The 24,909-nt window shown below is 19.4% G+C and overlaps 1 protein-coding gene across 1 annotated transcript; it reads right to left on the bottom strand.

Annotated features, from left to right (window-relative positions):
• Nucleotides 1-12,218: 12,218 nt before the first annotated feature.
• Nucleotides 12,219-21,084, bottom strand: LOC129610289 (cyclic AMP response element-binding protein A). Its single transcript, XM_055522819.1, has 6 exons — nucleotides 21,023-21,084; nucleotides 17,872-18,079; nucleotides 13,485-14,044; nucleotides 12,866-13,432; nucleotides 12,632-12,775; nucleotides 12,219-12,559 (listed from the first exon to the last, which is right to left on the bottom strand). Exons 2-6 carry the CDS (start codon nucleotides 18,044-18,046, stop codon nucleotides 12,368-12,370), a joined length of 1,638 nt encoding a protein of 545 aa, XP_055378794.1. The 5' UTR covers nucleotides 18,047-18,079; nucleotides 21,023-21,084; the 3' UTR covers nucleotides 12,219-12,367.
• Nucleotides 21,085-24,909: the final 3,825 nt, after the last annotated feature.

The raw sequence follows: 24,909 nt of genomic DNA, 5'->3' as shown, positions 1-24,909 counted from the left end.
ATCTTTGCTATGGTTAAAGCTTTTCAAAATAATTAAAATCAAAATTTGGTTAAATTTAAACCGGAAAATTTTTTATTCATTCAATTTTTTTTTTTTGTGGAAGAAATTGATCTTTTTAAATGTTTACTTTAAAGTTTTGTTCAAATTAAAATTTGTAAGTTTTTTACGGTGGCTATTTTTATTATGAACAAAATTTTTCCTCTTAAAAAATTTATTTATACTTAAAGTTTATTTAAAAATGTAATAAACACATTCCAAATCATGAGTGCACAATTTTTAAATTAGTATTTAAAAAAAATAAAATAATCTAATTGTAAGAGATTTTTTTTTGTTCAAATAATGTTCAATTAATTTTCTGAATGTATTTAATTAACTTTTTTATATAAATATTGTGCAAATAGAAAAGTTTCAATTTTATAATAAACATTTCTGCTTTTATTGTACTTTTTTTATGAAAATAAATAAGGGAATAAATTTTTCATATTTCTTAACATAAAGGAAAAATTATGTAGCTCAAATTGTAAAAGTATTTTAAAAGATATTATTGTATTTTTAAAATCAAAATTATAATTGTTAAATATTGTAATCAAAACCAAATTTGTATAATATATATGTATGTACTATTTAATTAGTTTATTTGTTTTCATAGGCAATTTCTGTTTAGCGGACAATAATGGTTTTCTTTAATTTTATACTACTTCATTCATTATTTAAAAGGTAGAAACAAAGTTTAATGTGTAATTGTATATTTTATACAAAATTTATGTATGTAGTCATGTAAGATTTTTATTTAAGATATATATTTTGTATGAAAACGGTAAAAAAGAATTTTTGAAAAAATTTCAAAGTTAAATTTACTCTTAAACAGTTTCTACCATAATTACGCATAAACAGTTTATATTAAAAATTTTCACAAAATTTCCAAATATTATATTTCTTGGAGAGTATGTAACCTTTATTATAAATCATTTTTCTTTTTATAACTTAAAATTTATTTTTGAATAAAGTGATACACGCAATTAAAAAAAAAATGTTATTTTATTAAAATAAATTGAAACTAATAAATGAAAAATTCTTGCTGATTTATTGTAAAAAGCTATTTCAATATAATTCTAATTTCTTTTAATTTTTTTTTAGGCCATCATGATGTGAGAAAAATTTATGGAAATATCACTAAGTACAATTATGTGTTGATTTGGATGTAATTGGAGAAAAATTGTAATGCGCTATTTTGAAAACAAATAATACACATGTATGTATGTAATACGCCATTCCCCTTTAACAAGTTTAAGATACACAATTAATATTCTTTTTAAATATAATGGATCTCGCTTTGTTCAAGTAAAATTCAGCCACTTTGTTTTGGAAACCGGAAAATTTAATAGGTATTCATACAGTTTTACTTGATATTTTGAGGAAAAGAAAAAAATTAAATTGAAAAAGACAGTAATTTTATTGGAAAAATGACGATTCTCATTTTAGGTGCAGAATATTGTCATAAATATAGAAAACAGAATAGAGATAATTGAATTCCTGCTTGTATCTTAAACCTCATAAACTTTTGTAAAACTCTATTTTTTCTGCAAAACTTTACATATTTTTGCTGTTCTTTTTTTAGTTTCCTTAGAAGACGATCAACTGAAAAAAATGTAGATAAAAAATTGATAAAAATAAAACAATAATTAATTCCTTGTTATATTAATATTATTATATTTCAAATATAATTTTTCAAGATTAACATTTTCTTTTTTTTTTCATTCATTTTAAGCTCTTTTTCTTTTTTTTTAATATTTTCATTAAACGAAATTGTCATTATAATATTGTATTGTATGTTCTTCGCGTTACTTTTATATTTTTATTCCTATGTTTTTTTTTTATATAATTTTCAATCAAATTTACATAATACGTATAATTAATAAATGTGTTTTTTAATATATATTCATATATTATATAAATATGTATAGTGTATACATAACTATATAATATAATGTATATACATACATAATAGATACATACATATGCATATTATCATATTATAAATTTCATTTTTTGTCTAAAATATTTTTTGAAAATTTATAATGAAATTTGAAAAAAAAAAATTTTCATGTCATTTTTATATAATTAACTTTATTTCAGATTTTTTTTCTTATCTCTGCTTATTATGTATATATTATGTATATTTTTATAATTCATGTTACAATAAACATTTACATAATTTTAGATTTATTGAATTTATAGTAATTAAATTCACAGTTTCAAAAAATTCATTTTTTTTTCTTAAAATTACAAATATTTTAAATTTTAATTCATGTTTTACTTAAAATTATTTTCTTTAATATAAATTTAATATTATTTTATTTATACATAATATTTATATAAATGTTAATAATATTTAAACTATTTATATATATTTATTTCTTTGATTGTTTAACATTTTGTTTAGTATTTTTTTTTTTGTTGTGTCACTTAAAATCTAATACATAAACTGTTTAATTTTATTGTTGAAAATAAAAATCATTTTTAATTAATATTTAATTTTTATTTTATATATATATCTATGTATATATAAATATGTATATACGTGTTCAATCATACATACATACATATTTTTCTATAAATTTTTGCATATATAATGCGTGTATTTATTTTATATTTAATTTTCTAGTACATTTGCAATGTACTTGTTCCATAAATATTTGTTAAATATTAATTAAGTTTAAAAATTGTTGACTTTTAAACATTTTCTAAAATTACTAGTTTTTTTTTGTTATGAATTCTGTACTAATTAAATGTATGTGTGCATAATAATATAAATTATTTGAAATGTAATAAAAATATACATTTTTATAATAGATTACAATGCAATTTGTTGTGCTACTGAAAATACGATCCAATTAATTTCCATATAAAATAGAATGATATATGAGCCAAAAAATAAAAGTAAAATGAAATAATAGTGCAGAAGAGCTTATTCTAAGAAACGTATAACCTTTTCATGACCTACGTTACTGTTTTATCAGATCACTAACTTTTAAATAAAACCATAAAACTTTAATTTCAAAAAGTTTATGGTTTTAATTTTGAAAAGAATGGTAAAATTATCAATTACTTAATGATAAATGCCATAATTTCTTAGAATATTTGAAAAATTTTGCATGAATATTGAAAATAACAATTGATGATTATTGAAACAATAATGTTACTTTGAAAATAAATCTGTATAATGTAACATAATAATGAACTTTAATCATTTAAAGTAATGAAAATTGATGTACATTATGTATGCATCCATATATGAGTGTAATAATGCAGTTTTCATTTAATATTTATTGTAAATAAAAATCTCATTACAGAAATTTAATATTAATTAAATTTAATTTTATAAAAACAAATTATTTTAATTGAAAAGTTCGGCTCTATTATTTTCCGTCACATTTGCACAACAAACAAAATAATATTTATGTATTTTGTTTAGAAACTAATATTTTTTTTTTATTCATATACCAATTAATATTGATATTAAATTAAAAATGTAAATTAAGTAAATTTTTGTATATATTATAAATCTTCTTATTTGCAATTGATTATTAGTTATTACATAATATTCATTTTACAAATTACAATAAAAAATATGATGTGCTTAGAAATATTTGAGCGTATTTTGAAAAAAAAAAAAATAAAACAATTTAAGTATTAAAAATTTTCGTATTAACGACACAAAAATTAAGTAGGTTTATGATTTATGCTTAAGACGTGGTTAAAAAAAAATATTTTAATTTTTTGAATTTTTGTGTCTTTTCAAATTTCAAAAAATAAATCTTTTGTATAATTAGATAGGTTTTATTAATATTGATATTTTTTCTACTTTTATTTTATTGTACGTACAGACAAATTGGATTGAAATCGAATTTTTATTTTTATCCTTAAATTAATGTAAGTACACATGTACATATATTAGAGCTTTTCATAAACACAATATTGCAAAACATTAACTGCATAATGCTTTATTTGTAAAAACATAATTATTCTTTAAAATCAAAACAGTTCGTGTGGTTTAACTGGAAAAATTTAACAATTTTTATTAACAAACTAGATTATTGAAATTTGTTTGTAAACGTAAATTAACGCAGTTTCCACTATGTATCGCGATATATTGCGTTTTTGAAATGGCCTGGTATGTGAGATACTTATTGTAAATTTTAATTAAACACCCATGCATGCAATCGAAAAGTTATTTTTATTTCAATACATTATATAAAAACTTATAATATTTCTAATATTATATAATAATGTAAACTTTAATTTAATGCAAAAAATTTTTTTTCAAACTAATTAAGATTTTTGATTTATGGCCAATTTTACTATAATGTATTAAAACAAACGCATAATTCTCTAAAACAGAAAAAAAATGAAATAAATTTTTTTTTTATCCTCAGCATAAATGAGGCAAATGTACAAAATTTTTACTTTTCTTTTAAATTCCAATATAATTAAAGGATTTTATTATATTATTATTATTATATTATGTTATGTAATATATAAAATATATAATTAACATTTTCAAAATTATAATTTTTTAAATTAACAGCACCCTGTAAACACATTTTATAAAAATTAATTTAAAAGGTGAAAAAAAAAACATATACGTATATATATTATTTAAGTACCGCGTATATTTATAGAAAAACAAAATATTTTTTATTATATAGATTTTATTATTGTATGTATTAAAAAATTTAAAGTAAAAGTATAAAAAAGTTAATTACAGAATTAAAGACAAAATTTCATGATTTAAATAAGAAATTTCTTTGCCTTTAATCAAAAAAAGTTTTACAGCCAGGAATGAATAAGAAGATTTATTTACAATTAAAATTTATTAAGTTTGTATTTTAATTTCTTATTTTCAATATTAAAATATTTATTTATTATGTTCTTTTAATTAATATATTTTGCACTTGTATTAAAAATGTTCAGTTTTCATATTGACTATTTTAAATTTTTAGTGGACTAATTACACTGAAATATTGAATTTGAGTTTTAATTTTTTTGTATTTTAAATTATGTTACATGTATAAATATTACATGTATAATGTAAATTTAAATAAAAATTTATTTAATTTAGTGGAACGAAATATTTCAATTATTTATGATTTTTTACTTGAACTAAAATTCATGTTTGATTTCATTTAAATAACACGGTTAACAAACAAAATATAAATGAAATTTAATTAAATTTTTCAATTAAATTTTTGAATAAAATTTTTTTAAAGTTATTAATTAATGTATAAAAAGTCCCAAAGTTTCTTATAGATTTATTTTACTATTGGTTTTTTTTTTATCGCAAAAAAGTTTTTGGTGTTTCACTTTATCCTTGTATGAACCCAAAGGACATTATAATTGCATTATTATTTCTTTTTATTTTTGAATCTTTATTAAAGTGCTCATATGAATACTAATAAAATTATGTACGCTGCACTATCAAAACATATTTATATTATATATATATATCTAATAGATTTTTATAACTTAATATATAATGATATAACTAAGAAAAAAATCTATATAATTTTATGATTATTAAAATTAAAAATATTTCATTTATTTTGTTATTAATTAAATATACATATATACATTCTTCTATGAATAGCTAATAATATTTAAAATAGAAAACAGAGAAAAAAAAAATCAAATGTATTTTTCACTAAAATAAATATTTACAAATACGTTATTTTTATTTGTAAGCAAGCCATATATAACTTTTTCTTGATTATATTTAGATTTCAATATAGGCTTAAAGCGTTAAATGTATTAATACATCGATTTAATTAATATACTAAATTTATATTAACATTAATATTAAATGCATAAAATTATGCATTATTTAAATTATTTTAAAAATAATTCATTTTATTTTTCTTAATTACGTATACAATAAATATTGTATATCGATTTTAATTTTAATGAAATTATTTTATTACAATTACACATACTTATATTAATTTTGCGAATATATACAAAATATTCTAAAGATTTTCCAATCAAAATGAAAATATTTCGATAATGTAGTAAGAATATAACTAAAAAAATTTAGTTATGTTATTTTTAAAAATCATTTTATGAAATAATGTTGTAACTATAAATCTTGAATTTTTTATATTAAATGTATATTTCATGTGCATGTAAGATTTTAAGTTATTTTTTTATAGTAAACTTTTTTATATACATGTATATATATATATTCTTTGTTTTTTCATTTTTGGAAAATCGTATTATATTTTATAGCATATAAATAAGTATGTGCTCCAAACTTTTAAAATATACAAGTTATATTTAATCAATTTAAAAAATTATTACATGATGTTTTCTTGAGCATACAAAATTTAAAATTAACAGTATAGTTTTTTTTAAAATTGAATTCATAATTATTATTTATTTTATTTAATTTATTCACAATTAATTTAAAGTAATGCAAGTATAAGATAAAGATGGTCAGTCATTAAAGTAAACAATTTGCGAGAGAATTATTTTTTTTTTGTTTTTATATTTGCTATAAATGATTATATATATAATTGATTTTATATTTATTATAATTTTTTTTTTTAAATATAAAATTTTCGTTTTAATTTTTCTTAAATTTCAAAGACATATTTTTTCTTGTTTTCTTTTTTTTTCTTTTATTTTGAGCTTAATTTTATATAAATATAATATATAGACTTTTATATAATAGTACAATAAAATGTTATAATCACTCAATTACTCAAAAAAAAAAGGCTCGGATAAGATCATTTCATTTTGCTATATTTAAATATATTTATTTTAAAGAAAAGAACTAAAATTTTATTTAGTTAATTAAGAATAAGATAAATTTAAATATTTAAATATATTTTACTACAGTAATTGTTTATAAAACAAAATTAATTATTTTTTTCTTTTCTTTTCTTATTGATGGAAATTATTTTTAAAATATTATTTATATTTTAATACAAAAAAAAATTAAACTATATTATGCAAATTATTATAATAATGAAACTACAATAATTTTAAAACTAAAATTATATAATAAATTTGTGTCTTTTATCAGCGATTAATATTTTTTTATTAAACAAGAAAAACATATGAACATAATGTTTTAACAAATCTATTTTTCATATAATGAAAATATATGTAAGTAAAATTGAAACTATAGGTGTATAACTTTAATTGCTGACTTAAAAAAAGGGGGAATTTAATTTTTCTATCAAAATATGAATTTGAAGAAAAGTTCTCTTCAGTTTTTCTCTTTATAACATAGATTAAAAAAAAAGAACAAAAATTTGGAAGTGAAAATTGTTATTTGAAAATTTTTATCTTTAATTAAAAAATTTTCTTATTTAAAATAAATGTTACGAAAATGCTACATATTTTGACTTTAATGAAAATTATGCAGAAAATAATTATATAAATTAGAAAAATTTTCACATTTTTTATCATATTAACAATATCTTCATTTAATATTTTAATATATTGTGTAAGGAAAATTTCAATACAAAATTACACGTTAAAAATCAAATATTTTCTTTTTTCTTTTAGGAAATTTATTAAATTTATTTAAATCAATTTAATTAAAATGGAATGTCTGAAAAATTAAAATATAATGAATAAACAATCAATAATTAAAAGTTATTTTAAGAATTTTTAACTAATATTATAAGGTCGAACAATTTTCTTTAAAATTTTTAATATTTTGAAAATTTTATGTAATCTAAAACAAAAATAAAATAAATTACAATAGAAAAAAAAACATATAAATAACAAAATAATATTATTTTTCTCTATTTTAATTCTATAAAATACCATTTAAATTAAAAAAAAAAAAATTATAAAAACAAAAGAAACGTAACTCTGAATAAAAACAACAAATTTAATTCTAATTTTCGGTAGTTTTTCGAAAATTAATAATTAATATTTTAATGAAATTTTAAATAAATTAAAAAAAATCAAATTAATATTAAAAAAAAAACAAATAGCAAAACAAATAGTTAAAAAAAAACAATATCTCAATAGAGCTTATGTAAATTTTATTTAAAAATGTTAACATTCCAATCATTAAGATTATTAAGTAATATTGTTACTATCTTGTTGTTTCAGTGACAAAACTTCATGCAAGGAGTTTCAAAAATTTAGAAAAAAAATTATTTAACTGCTAATAAATTTTTTTATTTCTATTTACGGTAATTTTTACTCTAATTCCAGTTTCTTTTAATTTTAATCATATAAAATTAATATTTCAATCTTTGATTAATTTTTGTTTTGATTTTTCGATAAGTTTTATGTTAATAGAATTTAGTATACGGCAAATTTATAATATATTGCTATTCAGTTCATTTCAAATTTGAAATCTCTATTTTTTTATGTTATTGAAATTGTTAATCGGAATTAAATTACCGTAATTATTATAGTACCAATTTTATTGTTACTATAATAATTAGTAACAATAAAATTGTTACTAAATTATACAATTTTCTAGTAACAATTATAAAACATTTTTACTCAGTTTACATAATTTCATTTTCACTTATGTTATACGTTGTTTTATTTAAACTTAATATTTATATTGCAGTGGAATTTTCAAATAATAATCAATATAATTTTTATTGTGATATCCAAATAATAACAAATTTTGTTGAAAAAATATAAAACATTGCACGAAAATTAAATTAAATAAAATTACAAATTATAATAATTAAATAAGTAGAAAAATTTAATAACTAAAATTGAGAAAAAAAAAATTAAAATTATGGGGAAGAAAAATTTTCTTTTTTTTTTGGAAATTTAAATATATTTAGCCAAATTTTTTAAAATTTGTTAGTAAAAATATTTTAAAAAGAAAATTTTTCGATAAATATTGCAATCTCGACCTTTTCTGTTTTATTATTGTATAAGCATATATTTCAATACCTAAATATTTAAATATAAACTTTTAAATTATATTCATTTAACATATATATATGTATATATATATGTACGAACATATATATATTATGCAAGTATGCATATAATTAAAAATTTAACTATATAAATTATATTTCATTTTATTAACTTTTGTTAATACATATTGTCAATTTGATGACTCTATTTGAATGTAAAATTATTATTTAGTAAATTTTTATCTATATATATATATATACTTATATATATATATATATATATATATATATTATGTTGATAAATATATATATTTATTTTAAAATTATCAATTTAAAGAATTATGTATTATATATGTATATATATATAAAGCGTGTATTGTAAATATTAAAAATTAAAATTACAATAAATTACAGCCGTTTTTGTGTTGGAAAAATCGTAAATTTAATGATTTGTTTTTTTTTTTTTAATTAATTTTTATTTATTTTTTCTATAATAAAGAAATTTCTAATATTTCAAACTTATAAAATTATATAATATATAATTGATCAAAATGATAGTTAAGAAAATTTTTCAATAATTAAATGTTAATATCAACAAATTTTATTTTACTATTATAAATTAAGCAAATTAGACAAACATTGAATTCTAATTTAAGGTTTTTTTTTCTATTTTTATTATAATATAAATGTGTATTTTTTTAATAATATGTTTTTGTAATTTGTGTTTGTTTTTGGTCCATTTATTTTTTTTTTTATTTTAAATTAAATGTTTTTTATTTGTTGCAATATAATTTTTGAAAATTTTTGTTTTAAAAATTTTCAATTTGCTCAAATATAATAGAGCTTAAAATCTTTTTTTGTTTTTATATTTTAAAATTATTTATTTTTATATAAATTTTATATTATATATGTACTCGTATGTATAGAATATTATGTATTGTTGTTACGTTTTTAATTTAATTTTAAAGATTATTTTAACGATATTCACAGGATTGAATTTTTTAAATTATTTAAAAAAGTAACAAAATAAAGTAATTTAAAGCAGGTTATTATATTAGAAGCTTGGTATTGCTGTACAATAAGCGATAAATTTTTAATAGTAATTACTATTGAGTTAATTGAGAAAATATTCTGTATTTATTAATTGTAAGAAAATGCTGTAGCAACAATAATTTGAGAAACATTAATTTATGAATTATCGTTTATACAATTTTTTTTTCAAATATTTTTTATTTTCAATATATTTATTAAAAACGTTTGTTTTTAAAATATTTCATTGTATATATAAATATAATATTATATAATGTACTTAACTATCATTTTCAAATATATTTTCTTTACATATACAATTATTTTGATCTTATTTTATTATATATTTGTTTTTTTTTCCTTCAATTATTCTCTATTTTTTAAAATTTTCAACCTTGGTTTAATTTGCTGAATATATATATATATATACATATTATTTTGTTTTCTTTTTTCTGTTATTTAGTATTTCATTTTATATAATAAAAAAATATTTCTTTCAATGAAAATTTAGAATAAAAAGTAAGGAAATAAAAATAAAGTAAACTTATATATTTATATTGTTAAAAGTAGAAAAACAAAAAAAAAAACTAGTAAATTTTTATACAATTATCACTAGCATAAAAATATAATTAAATTTTTTTTTTTTGAAATTGAATTTCAATTTTATTTTATCTTATATTTTTTTTCGAAACTATCAAATTTATGTTAAACTTTCTTTTCACTTTACCTATGGATAAAATTTTGCCACAGTTTTGTATGAACCTTATAAAATTTAAAGGTAAAAACGACGTCGTATTTTATTTTGAGATAATTAAGAAATCTTTACTGAATATTAAAAATCTTCTGATATTTATTGTACATCTGCTTTTTATTAAAAGATTTTAATAAGTTAGTGTTAAATTTAAATTTTAAAAATTGTTTTTGTGACAATGTTCAATTCAAAATAATTAGTTTTATTCGGAATATGAACGTATATGTGCTATATAATTTATTATCGAAACTGCTTGAATCAAAAATTTGGAAAATTTTTATATTTTTAAATATTTTTATGCAAAATATTTAATTTTTTGCTTGGTTAAAAAAGATAATTAACAGTTTTTTTAATGTTATATTTTATGTTAATATTTTTTAAAATAAATCAAGATTTTTGAGATCATAGCTTGGTTTCCAAAAAAAAATATATTTATGTCTCGAATTATTTTTTTTGGGTAGTTTTTCTTATTTAAAATTTGATCTTTTTAGAATTCTTTGAAGCAAATTTTGATAAATTACAGTTTTGGATAACGCTCAACTTATATATACACTGAGTACCTTCATATTTTGTAAAAATTACTATGTATTGGTATCATATATATTCATCAAATATCAGATTAAATTTTAATAAAAGTTTAGGCAAAATAACGACCATGTAATTTTTCTGTATATAAGGTAAGTGAATATTTAAGATAAAATATTATAAAATAAATTGTAAAGAATAATTTACTAGTAAATTTTAAGTAAATTCTTATATATTTATAATAAAAAATAAAAACTTTATTTTAGTTTTTCTTTGAAAATTTTGCATTTTATGCCTCTTTTACTTATCATTTATTTAATTATCCTTATTTCTTTTTTATTAAAAATTATTTTTACTCTTATTATCTAACTTCTATTTTCTATAAGCAAAAATTTTATTAAAATGAATATTTGAAATTAATTTTAAAAATATTTATTTCTCTACATTAAATTAATATATATATATGTATATATATATGCATATATTTATGCATATGATTTATTAAAAAAAAATGGCTGCAATAAAATTAATAATAGTTATTTTTATATATTTTGTAAATTCAAAATATAATATTAATAATTTGTAAAATAATTTTAAATCGGTTTCATATTTTTTTTTCTTCTTTTTTAATCAATTAAATTTTATTCTAAATTTAACACTTATAAACTAGGAAAAATGTTAACGAAACAAATATTTTTATTGTTAAACTTCTTATACTTATATTTATAATTTATAATGTATAAATTTTAAATGTATATTTAATATTGTATGTAAATAATTATATTTCAAAAAAGAAAATTCTTTTATATTTTTACACTTATATATAATACCTAATTATATTTAAAAAAATCTGGAACAATATACTTTGTACAAATTGTTGATTTTTGGATTTTAGGTCCATCTTTTTTTTTCTTTTCTTTTCCTTTAATTAAAGTTGCAAATTAAGCCAAATTGATTTTTATTTTTTAATTTTTTGTTTTTGTAAGTGTAAGAATATTATTGTTTAATAAAAAATTTAATATTCGTTGCAGAATTCGTTTATTTTTACAATATTATCATTTAAAAAGAAAAATAAAGGAAAAATTAATTAATTTTATTGTGGCTTTTACATTTAAAATTCTCGGTTTATTGTGTATTTTTTAAACAATTATATTTCTTAATTAGATTTCTTTTGTCTGTTAAGAAGTGATTGCAATTTGGCTAATTGAGTTAAAAGATTTGCATTTGATTCTTCTAGTGATTCAACACGTTTTTTATAATCAGTATTTTCTGATACTAAAATTTCAACTTTTCTTTCCAATTGATCCATATATTCTTTCTTTTTCCGCCGGCTTTCTTGTGCTGAAATCTATATTTAAAATTTTGAATAAATTAATAACTAAGTTTATTTAAAAATTATATTTAAAAAATTTTTATTTACTTTATTTTTAATTTTCCTTCTGATTTTCTTTAAGGATTTTTCTTCAGCTTTGGTTAATGGTAATCTAGTTGGAATTGGATAACCTTCAGCTAATAATGTGCGTTTTTCTTCTTCTGTAAGTACTAATGTACCAGTTGAGCCTTTCTGTATTTGTATAATAACAAAAAAAAGATTAAATTTAATAATATTATTTTATTTTTTAGGTTATTATACAAAATAAACAATAAATATTACCGGTTGTGAACTGATTAAAGGTGTATGTATAGGTTGCCTTGTTGATGTACCAGTATAACCTCGACCACTGTTTGATGCATTATTACTGTTATTATTGTGATGCGATGACGTTGCTACCCCAGATGTTGTTTGACCGCTGTTATTATGATTCCTCCTCGTTGTACTTGTAGATGGTGATGCAGCTGGTGAGGAATTTGTGCTACTTGACGAACTGCTGCTACTAATTAATTGCTGTTGCATTGGTGGTGACATCGGTGACAATAAATGATGCTCTGGACTTTGATTACCCTCTGATTCATCGCTAGGTAATGATGATGGCGGTGTTGGTGGTAAACCGAATAAATGCTGTTGTTGTTGTTGTTGCTGTAATTGTTGTTGTGTAGTTACTGTTGTTGTTGTTGGGGATTCTATTTTTATATTTACTTTTGGTATAACTAATCGTTGTGGTGATGATGTTAAACTGTTTGTATTTGTTCCTGATAAAGTTGCCGATATACCATTACCAAGTGTTATTTGTTGGGCTTTTAAGAGACTCTGTGAGGCGGGAGTTAATTGAATTGAACGATTCTGTAAAATATTAATTAATTTTAATAAATCATGATTGATGTCATGAATTTACCTTGTGTTCTAATTGAATTATATTTGTTGTATTTGTAAAAGGAGATGTAATATTTGTTAAATATGTTGTTGCATTAACACTTAAAGGACTTGGCGGACAACTTGAATCTGCTGGTGACATTGGTTCATCTTTAATACATGAATCATCAATATCAATATCTGATAAACTTGATGTACTGCTACTATTACCGCTATATAATTGATCGGTAACATGTTTTGGACGTATATTGATTGCCAATGGATTCAATGTATTTTGTAAACTATTTGGATTTATGCTAATGGTATTTGTGCTGCAACTGTTTAAAATTGTTAAATGGCAGGTACTAGAACTGTTGTTGTTACTGTTGTTATTACTGTTGTTACTGTTTATAGTGTTACTGTTGTTATTATTGTTACTATTATTACTATTATTGTGGTTATTTGTTAAAACTGCACAATTATTTAGCGATATTTCGGCTGGATTTATATGTGTTGTTGTTAAATGTGCTGGATCAATTAAACGCCTTGAATTACTTGTTGCTGTGTTCATTGAAATTGCGGGGTAGCATTCATCTTCCATATCTATAAAAAAATATAAAAATTTTTTTGTAATAAATTTTGTTTATTTAAAAAATAGAAAAAAAAAATACATTTCATAATTAAAATTAAAAAATATTAGTGGTGGTCTTAAAGTTTGGCGAGAAATTTTTAACTAGATCTACAATATAAAAAAAAATAATGTAAATAAAGAGATGTAAACTATCCCAGTAATAGTCAAGGCAAGAGGATTTAATAACAATATAATCCAAAAATTTCTATAACAGAAGTCTAAATTTGACAACAAATATTCAAATTTTAGGTTCAACAATTTTGTTTGGGAGTTTACAAAGTTTATAGTTACGCTACATATTGCATTTGGTATAATTGTAATTATTTTCCAATGAGAAATTTGAAGGAAATTTTTATACGTATACATATGTACGTGCTTACATATTATGTATTTATTTCTTATAATTACAAAATTAGGAATTGAACAAAAATTTCATTTCCTGTAACATTTTCATTTAGTGGAGCACATGTAAGCTTGAATTTAAAATATTATAAATATATTTTCATAAGGGGCGCAAATATTCAGATACATGTTATTAATATAAGTTTTGTGATAAAAAATGAATGACGGAATTAAAAAATATTTCACCTGAATAAACAAATTTTCAGTTTTTATATTTGTTACTTTTTTTTTTTAATTAATACAAATATTTAATTGGAAAACTAAAATGGATAACAAAAAAAAATATGTTTTAAAAATACATTGCATTTACAAGATTGCGTAATTATATCAACTATATATATATACATACTTTCAATATTAATAGCCTTTTATTAAAAAAAAAAAATATAATAGATAATTTTTTAAATAGATTAAAAATAGAAGTTATATAGAAAGCAGTGCTAACCAGAAAAATTTAGTTAAAAATTTTAATTATGCAAATTATATAAAAATAGCAATTTTTTTTTTACTTTTTATTCAAATCAATTTCTGTACTATATATTTATGTTTATACAGGTATGAAAGGAACCTAAGTATATCTTTTTTATTTAAAATATAAAACATTCAAAGTTTTTTTAGACTTCAAGCTCAATTGGGGACGGTGTATGAAGAAAACATTGTTTTTTTTAATAATTTTTATTTTTGTCTTATTAATCAATAGGTCCGATCCTTTAGTACATTATATGATATTCGTGTAGAAAACTCTTTTAGAATTGAAAAGATTTAAAGTTCAGAAAATATATTTTGGTAGAATAATAAGTATACATAATTTAAAATATAAACCTATCAGAGTCGGAATCACAAGAGACCTAATTTTTTTACGGCTTATGAAGGTTTTACGGAACAGATAGGTTCTTGAAAGTGAAAATTTTACAAATTTATCGTGTTTTACAATTATTCATACTTTTCTTGGTGAGTTAGATCAGGTTTTCTTGGTGAGAACGATGTGCTTTTATAATTCAGTTTGTGTTTAACATTACATATGTAAAGTAGTATAAAACTGGCATTGCGGAATTTATTCCAACGAAAATTTGAAATTTCATCGTTTTTAAAATAATACATGAGATGTTAGGCAAATAATCTAATATCTATCAATCCAATTTATCATCATGATTAAAATGTTAATTTTGTAGATACAATTAAGTGGACACATCCTTCTAAGTTTTTTTTTTTCAAAATTTCAATTCGTTAAGAAATTTCAATTATCTTCCTCTATGTAAAGTTTCATTAAAAAAAAATTTAATTTTCGACACAGGTTGTTTTATAAGACGTTTTATACACAAAAATATAATTGATCAATAAGAAATTATTTATTTTATATATAATCAAATTACTTTAAATTATTGTTAATGAAATAAATTCGGAAATTTTCCTAAATGGTTTTAAGATCAGATTATCATTTGATGATACGAGTACAACTAGCTATTTTAATAAATTCCGATTCAAAAAATTTCCACTAAGAAAAATTTAATAAAATTTTATTTAAAAAGTACATGAACTATGTACATACAAGAAGTATGTACATATGTTTGTATGATATACATACATATATGTATGTATAAGATCTGTTGACAATAAATTTATTGTTTCTATAAGTTATTGATAAATAAAGGTAAATAATAATATAATGTAAAAAGTATTAAAATTTTATTTCAAAATAAAAATTATTCGTTCTAAAAATATATTTTTCAATTTTTATAGTTTCTCAAACCAAAATGTGTACATAAATATGTACGTATGATTGCAGTTGTCTTATTCTCGTATGATGCTCGTCGTATATTGTATGTCTATCAAAACTATTGTTATTATGCATGTGGAGTATCTACATACATTCACGTATATACAAAAATTTTGAAGTATAACAGGAAGAACAATGTATTTAAATGTTGCGGTCATGGGTATAATATGGAAAATTTTTTTTTTATTTTAAAATTACAGATGCTTTTCTAATATCAACTTTTATTTATCTTTTAAAAAAGTTAAAATTTTTCTGGTTGTTATTATTTTTTTTTGTCTAAAATGTAGTAATAAAATTGAAATTTTGTGACAGAAAATTATTTTATGAAGTTCGATAATGTAGGAGTTTGTGTGTATGTAAATATGAGTACATACGTTCATGTTTACATTATTGTACAGAATAATACATTGGTTGCCTTTTTTTGAGGAAAAATATTGATACAAATGTTTTTTATTTAAAGAAAAAACTTTAAAAAATTTTTTGTCCGTGTTATGTACTCATAACTATATTGTTGTACATTATTTAGTTTTTTTTTTTTTTGATAAACATTAAGTTTATTTTAATATTATTTACTTTTTAAGTACATACATACACATTCATAAATATATTAAAGTAATTAATGATTGTTTTTAAAACTTCTTAATTTATTAAAAAATAGCTGTGTGGTGATGGTTTGAATTTTTTTTAATATTTTTTAATATAAAATTTAAAAAAATAGGAAACAGCATTGTAAGTTACTTAAATTTTATGCAAGCCCCTAAATACAGATCTAATCGTAGCCTCAAAATTACTTCATTGGCAATCAAAATTATTTTATTTAGTTATTAAGCTCTTTTCCAGTGTTCTTGTATTTGTATTGTTATTTTGTTAGAAAAATGAGTACTTCTCTAATGATGTCAAAAACAAGTGGTTTTGAAAAAGCAGGACTTTATATTTTGTGACAGCATGTAAGTTAAGTAATAAGTATTGCAAGCAAAACTAATTTGTGTACATGCATTTTGTATGTAAAGAAGGGAAATATTTTTTTTTTAATTTTCAAATTAATTTGCTCAGTTAAGTTAATTTAGGAATTTATAATGAATTGAAAATTTGGCAAGAATAAAATTTTAAATTATTTTACATTTTATCACTTTAAGCCAAAGTAATTTCCAAATAATATACAAATTTATTATATTTTACAGTTAAAATAGTATTGCTATCGAAACGTCAATTCGTTTTATTCAACAGTTAAAATTTTATTATTAAATAAGTCAAGTTGATGTTAGATCTCCACAAATATGTTTATGCTTTTAGACTTTAGTAGACATCCTCTTCCACCTTCCCCTTGAGAATGGAGTAATGTAATAATGAAAAACGGAGTAAACAAGAAATTAGTAAAACTTCTCGTTTATAATATATTTATGTATAAAAATATCTCAAATTTATTGCGTTTTTCATATTTGCGAATTTCTTTACAGTATGTGATGGATAGAAATATAAATATATGTTCATACATATACATTTAATTTTCTATTATTCAATAATAAAGATAAATTACTTTAGATATTAAAAATATATATATATTTTTTTTATTTTATATAAAATCAATAAAAAAAAAATAATAAATAAGAAAAAACTTACCATCCATTTTATTTTTTAAACTTCCTGGTGATTCTGGCATTGAATCGCCATCTGAATTTAAACTGTATGAATGTTCTGTTTTTATTGGTAATGTTCCGAGTAATGCATCTGACATTAATTTATCATGTAATATAACACCAGGTAATTTGACATCACGTTCAAACCAATCTTGCATATCCGAGTCTGTTGAAAACTTTATGGTATCCGACTATAAGAAAAAAAAATAAAAATAATGAAAATTAAGTTTTAAAGTTTAATAAAATTTTAAATGAAATAATTAATTTGAATATAAAAGGTTATTCAAAATACAATTAAATATAAGTTTTCAAATGCTTTTTATTTTTTCAGTATTTACAAATTTAATGGAAATGTTATAGACATTATTCTGCTTGGGATGTATTACCAGAATGCAATAAATTCGACTACGAATCTTTAAGAATTAAATTAAAATATAAAAAATTGTGTTTTTTTCAATTTTAATTGTTTGGAGTTTTTACTTCTTATTTTGTGTTTCTCAATCGAAAAGATTTTATTTTATACAAGTTTTTAACTTTAAACTCATAATTTAATAAATATATAATTAAAATTTTTATTGAGAACAAAAATTGGTATATACTAACGAGTATATTGTGGTAATATTTAACGGTTTTTAAAATATTCGTGATGAAATAATTAAAACAGTTAACAGTTAACAAAAAAAAAATTATTAGTTAGCTGGAACTCTTGATATCTTATAAACATGTGTGTATAACACTCAAGTTTTATTTTTTTTTATATATTTTATATTTCATACGATATGAGATTATAAGAAAATAAATTAAAAATGCCAGTTCTAAGTCACGTTTTTTTCTTTGTTTTCTTACTTGGAATTTGGTAATATGCATAATAATAGTAAAATAAATATTAATAATTAATATACAGTTTTTCTTTTTTAACTTGAATGTTATTTCTGTTTAAATATAGAAAATATTGTTCTAAATTCTGTTTTTTAATTAACTATATGAAATATTTAAGTATATAATAATAATTATATATTTGTATAGTATTAAATTTGAGAATTTTTACTTTGTAGCTATCTCATAAATTTGAGAATTTTTTGATAGTGAATTAAGAAAATATACTCGTAACAGGTTTGTTTTCATTGCAACATTTGTGATTGTTGCAAATATGAAATCTAATCGGACATATAAGCACTTTTTATTACCTTATATTTATAGTATGCCAAAATTGACAATTAAATGAATTTTTCAAAAAAAAAGAAGAACTTCGTTCATTGACTTCAAATTGTTTGCTGTACATTAATAATAATTTACCACAATTTTTTTCTTAAATTTCTTATTATATTTTTTTTTTATTTTAAATAAACTTATGCGAATAATTTAATTACTTTCAGCTAACTTTACATTTATGTTTTAGTATGTAACATGTACGAGTAATATTTAATCAAAAATTTATTAAAAATTTAGAACCACTTTTTTATAATTATTATTTATTATGTATGATTTTACTTACTGTGGTTTTTATTACAAAGAATATTTTAAGGTATTAATATTAATGTAACATACTATATGATATTTAATATTCATATGATATGATTTTGTTATTATGAATAACGTATTTAATAAAAAAATTCTGGGAGCTTCACAAAACTTTTGTATAAATTACGACCAACATGCTCTTTAAAAATTTTGTTTTAATTAAAAATTAAAAATTATAATTTTTTATATCTATATAGTTGACATTTTCAATTTTATTTAAAAAAAATTTAGCATAATATCTACGATTGGAACTGTGGATATGTTCTGAAAACTATATGACTCATAATTATTATTATTATATACTTGTATAATATGAATATCTTATACTTAACAGCTTAATACAATCTTAGCATGAATTTTAAATAAGAAAATTTGTTTTTTAAAAATTATTAGCATATAGATTAATTTGTGTTAAATATTTATCATGATTGAGGCTTAAACAATATGTTCTTTTTCTATTTTCTGTGGTATCATATTTTAATATTTTAATATTTAACAAGATTCTAATTATAATTAATTTTGTATATAGCGCATGTACTCGTAAGTAACTAATTTTTTGTTAGTAAAATTTTTTAAATATAAAAATAAAATTGAATGGAAAATATTAGGTATAACCGTATGTAATAGACTTTGCGAAGGTATGATGCAATTAATATTAAGAAGATGAAATTTCTATACATGTTATGTGAAAATTTAATATGAAATATAGGCATTAGAATAAACTGTTATAAACTTAAAATAATAATTAATTTACATTTGTAACATTGTATTATTATAATTATAATCACATAAATTACTCTTTTATCTATTAATAACATTCAGGTTACTTTACTGTATTACAACACTGTACATACAATCTACATGCAATCTAGATTTTTTGATTTCAGATGTAATATTATTAATTTTTTTAAATATTTGTTTTGATGTGGACCATTTTCACTGTCAGTCAGTCTATATAACAATTAAGTATTTTCATAACTATATTTGTTTGGTATATATTTGAGAATTTTAACTTTATATCATAAGTTTGAGAATTTATGATAATGAATTAATTTTTAAATTGTTTATCACTTAAATGAAATTCGCTTTTTAATTTCTGTATAATAATTTCAGAAGCACCATTGTAATAATAATTTTTTACCTTTTGAGTAATAATTGAGTAATTATTAGTTTAATTATGTATGACTCTGAAAATTTATTAAATACAATATTTTTGTAATAATTAAACCCTCAAAAATAAAACATAATATAAATTAATTTAGTACTGTAATATTTAATGCATCAGAAATACGAAAACATACAATAACCCATGTAAAATTATATTTCTCACTCAACATATTTTATATAAATCACTCAAAATGAAATCTCTCTTAAATTTTGATATTTTCGTTATTTCACTCGTATTTACTCTTTATGAGTTTTTTTCTCTTAAATTCAATCAACATGTATATAAACATTTTTTAATATAATTTAAGTTAAACTTTTGGAAATTTTTATGAATAAACTTATATGTATATTCTTATGTACTAGTTATGTATATTATGAGATTTTAAAAATATTCTTAAAAATAAGAAAAACTAATAGTATTCATTAATTTTTTCTTCAGAACTTACACTTTAGATAAAACACTAAACACTAAGGCAATGTTTTTCTTAATTAAGATTAATTAATTATATCTGTACACTTGTAATTTTCTAATGCGATCTTTACGATTTATTCCACAATCAACCGTGATTTTTTTAAATGTACGCCCTTTTTTAGAAGAAAATTTCTTACTTTTATATTAAAAATATCTTGTTTTAAAATATTGAATTAAATGTTTGTGGTTTTACATAAAAATTTTGGTATTGAATTTTAATAAATGGAAAACTTTTTATATTTGACTGCAAAATAATTAAATTCAACTTTTGAAATTTTTAATGATAATAAAATAAATAATTTAAAAAAATATTGTAATTTTTTTTAAAGTTCTTTAATTTAAAAATAAAGTTTTAAATTTTTCATTTTTAAATAAAATTTTTAAGTAAACACTATTTAGTTTTTTAAGTGTAATTGTTAGTAAATTTATACTCGAATCGACTAATTTCTTATTCTGACTGGAATAAACTATAGTGTGATTACTAATTGCTAAGTATAATTTTAGAATGAAAAAAAATAGTAAATTATCAATATTGTATTATTTTTTTATCAAAGTCATATAAAGGGCGTAATTCATTAAAACGAATGATTTTTCTATGACTATGACGATTTAAAATCGTGCAGTCTCTATATAATTTATTCATCTTTCCGGCTATTTGAACATAAGAAATTTCTATAAATTTTATTTGCAATAATTATAATTTTAATGTATAGCTATCTCTTTTTTGATTTAATAATTTTGCTGTTTTGTTAAAGATTTTTTTTCAAATTTTAATTTTGTACAAGGTTTTTATTTTTTTTTTTCTATTTTTAATTGAATATGGTGCTTTAAATTCTTTTTGAGAACTAAAATATTAAAATTTCATCAGTTATTAAAATAGCATTATTTTTGGTTATATTATAAGTACTATTGACTTATAGTTATATTCAATATGTTAGCAATCAAGGTATGCAATAGGAAATTCGATCATTTCGAATACATCGTCAATCTTTTAAGTCCGATCAATAAAACGCATGATTTTTAAAATTTTTATTATAAATTTATAATTTTTAAGTTATTACTAAAAATTTTATATATTTTTTGTATTGAACATTTTATTTTTAAATGGCAGATGATTATGTTCCGTTAATTATAGCAGAAATATATTAGTAACATCCGGGAAGGGCAATTTTTCTTTTACACTATACTTTGATATACAATAGGATGAAAACAAACACATATTTTATGGCAGTAATACAATTTTAAGACAGAGTATACCAGCATTAAAATGTATTTGCGAATAAATAGTGAAAGAAATAAGTTTTTTTTTTTTTTTATTTTAAAAAATTTTCCTGAACTGTGAAAATGTTAAAAAAAAAAATGAAAACAGCAGTAAAGTGAAGGGAAATTTTTTTTTTATTATACTTTAAATTACAAAAATATTCAACATCAATGATGATGGTGGTATGTGAAAGATCATTTTATCAAAAAAAAAAAAAACAATAAAGAGAAAAAGTTTAATAATAAATGGAATAAAATAAAAAATTTTTTTTGTAGTTTTTGCAGATATTGCAAATTTTTTTTTTCGCTTTAACATGGGTACGGGTTTTATCATGTGAAATTGGGTTAAAATTGAATTGAGTTCTTTTTTTTACTTTTTTTTTATCAAAAATTTTTTAAACGAAATTTTATGATAATTTAAGGTAATTTAAGGTAAGATAAACATTAAAGTTTATTTATAAGAGTTGTTTGGTATTTTCTTTAATTTTTTAAATTATTCATTTAATCGTTTATAAGTTAAATTATTGCTGTTGATTAAAGTATAAAGTACTTTATTAGAGAGTATAGAATAATTATTATTTGACAATATGAGACCCAATTTAATGAAAAATTTTTTGTTCCATTATAGTTCTTCTGTGCATAATTTTTAATATTTTATTATTAATAAGATGAAATTTTTATGTATTAAAACTTAATAGATAATTTAAAAAATTAGCGCTAATTATTTATTTTGTTGAACAAAGCTAGCACGAATATTATTAAATTATTAAATTAAAAATTTAAATAATTATTAGGAATTACCTTTTCAAGACGGCAATCACTACTTTGATATATAATCGCATAGTATTGTTCAAGATGCAAGTTAGTTTAAATTAAATAACTTAATTCAAAAATTCAATTAATTGTTGCTTTATAAATGAGTTTCCTTAAAATTACAATATATGTATATGTGAGCCCGGACAGAAAAAATACGATATTTTAAAATTTTTTTAATTTGATTTATTTTAGTGACTTTTGGGAAAATATTAAATTAGTAATTTAATTCATACTAATCAAACACTCGTAAACGTGATGTATGTAAAATATAGAGAGAGAGAATTTTTTTTCGAAAATTTAACAAAATTAATTTTAGGGGTGAATTTCATCTTCATATCTTGTTATTTTACTCTATTAAGCATGATCGATTCTCTTTTATTTTTCTTTAAATGACTATTATTATGCTAGCATTTTCGGATATTTATTGTGTATAACACTTATTTTTAAAGGATAATTTCTTAAGATTTTTTAAAATAAAAGTTAATTAAGAGCCTGATCGTGTATCTCGCTTTTTTTTTGCCAAGTAATAAGAAAGTGAGTAACTATCATATATTTATAATAATGTAATTTTCGAGTGAGAAGAATTATTCTTTATTGCGTGTCTTACTTTTTTTTCTAAAGTGTTCACAAAATTTATTCACATTATTTTTGAAAATATCATTCAAAAAATTTATTCACATTCTAATGCAATATCATTAGAAAAAGGGAAAATTCTGATTTGAAAGTGAATAAAAAGTGAGATGAAATAGAGAGACCCACAATTAGGCTGTAATCATCAACTTTGTGAAAATTCATTACGAACTTTTTCTTCAAAAGAAATGTTTATATTTTTAATTTTATTTTTAATATTTCATGAAAGCAATTTAAATAAAATTTTTGATCATCATTTGTTGCCTGAAATGAAATTCAACCGTAGATCGTATTTAATCTCGTATTTGATTTAATTTTATATTTCAATTATTTGATTAAATATTTCAGACACTATTGAATATAATAAGATAACTAATTAAAATGGAAAATCTTACAAACAGTTCAACTTCTCTTATATCAATTTTCACAGTCAAGATCGCTTTGCGTCCATTTATTATTCTTTTTTCGTAAGTACAATACTTTGTATACGTATAAATACTTTCAAAATTTAATATATTAGTAAAGTAAACCTGATTAAGAAAATATAAAAATAAAAATAAGATTTTTCAATAAATTTAGGTCATTCGAATTGATATTCTTTGTTTATCAGAAAGAAAGAAGAAAAATTGATCTGCGAAGTTCCATGATATCATTGTAGTATAATCTTTAAACTTATTTGAATAGACAATATCAGTTGAAAGAGAATGTATATACGTTATGTATCGTATAAAAGAGAATGCTGTTAATATAAACGTATGCAGAAGATAATAATTTATATAAAATATTTCGGTTTTAAATATTTTTTAAGTGTGCTTTACTTTAGCAATAAAATTGAAAACAAAGTTGTACTTATTGAATTTATAACAATTGTAATCTAACATTTGTACTGTATCTAAATACATAAACCGTACATACACATTCATTTGTATTGCGTAAATTTTTAGGAACACTCAAATTTCAATAACAATTTTAAACTATAGAAAAGAATGGGTCAAATACATTGAGTATTGGCTGACATATTGTTATAGTTTCCTTTTCTGATATATGATACCATTTTTAGTAAATTGAATAGTTAGAATTTATCTATTATATTACAATCTATATCTCAATATATTTCAATTTGATTGCGACCCTTCATCAATTATTAGTGAAAAT

Source organism: Condylostylus longicornis, unplaced genomic scaffold (assembly GCF_029603195.1).
Source record: "Condylostylus longicornis isolate FDR11 unplaced genomic scaffold, ASM2960319v2 ptg000044l, whole genome shotgun sequence".
NCBI classification, from domain to species: domain Eukaryota; kingdom Metazoa; phylum Arthropoda; class Insecta; order Diptera; family Dolichopodidae; genus Condylostylus; species Condylostylus longicornis.
Note: the sequence above shows the minus strand (reverse complement) of the source record. Positions and strands in the feature narration are given on the sequence as shown.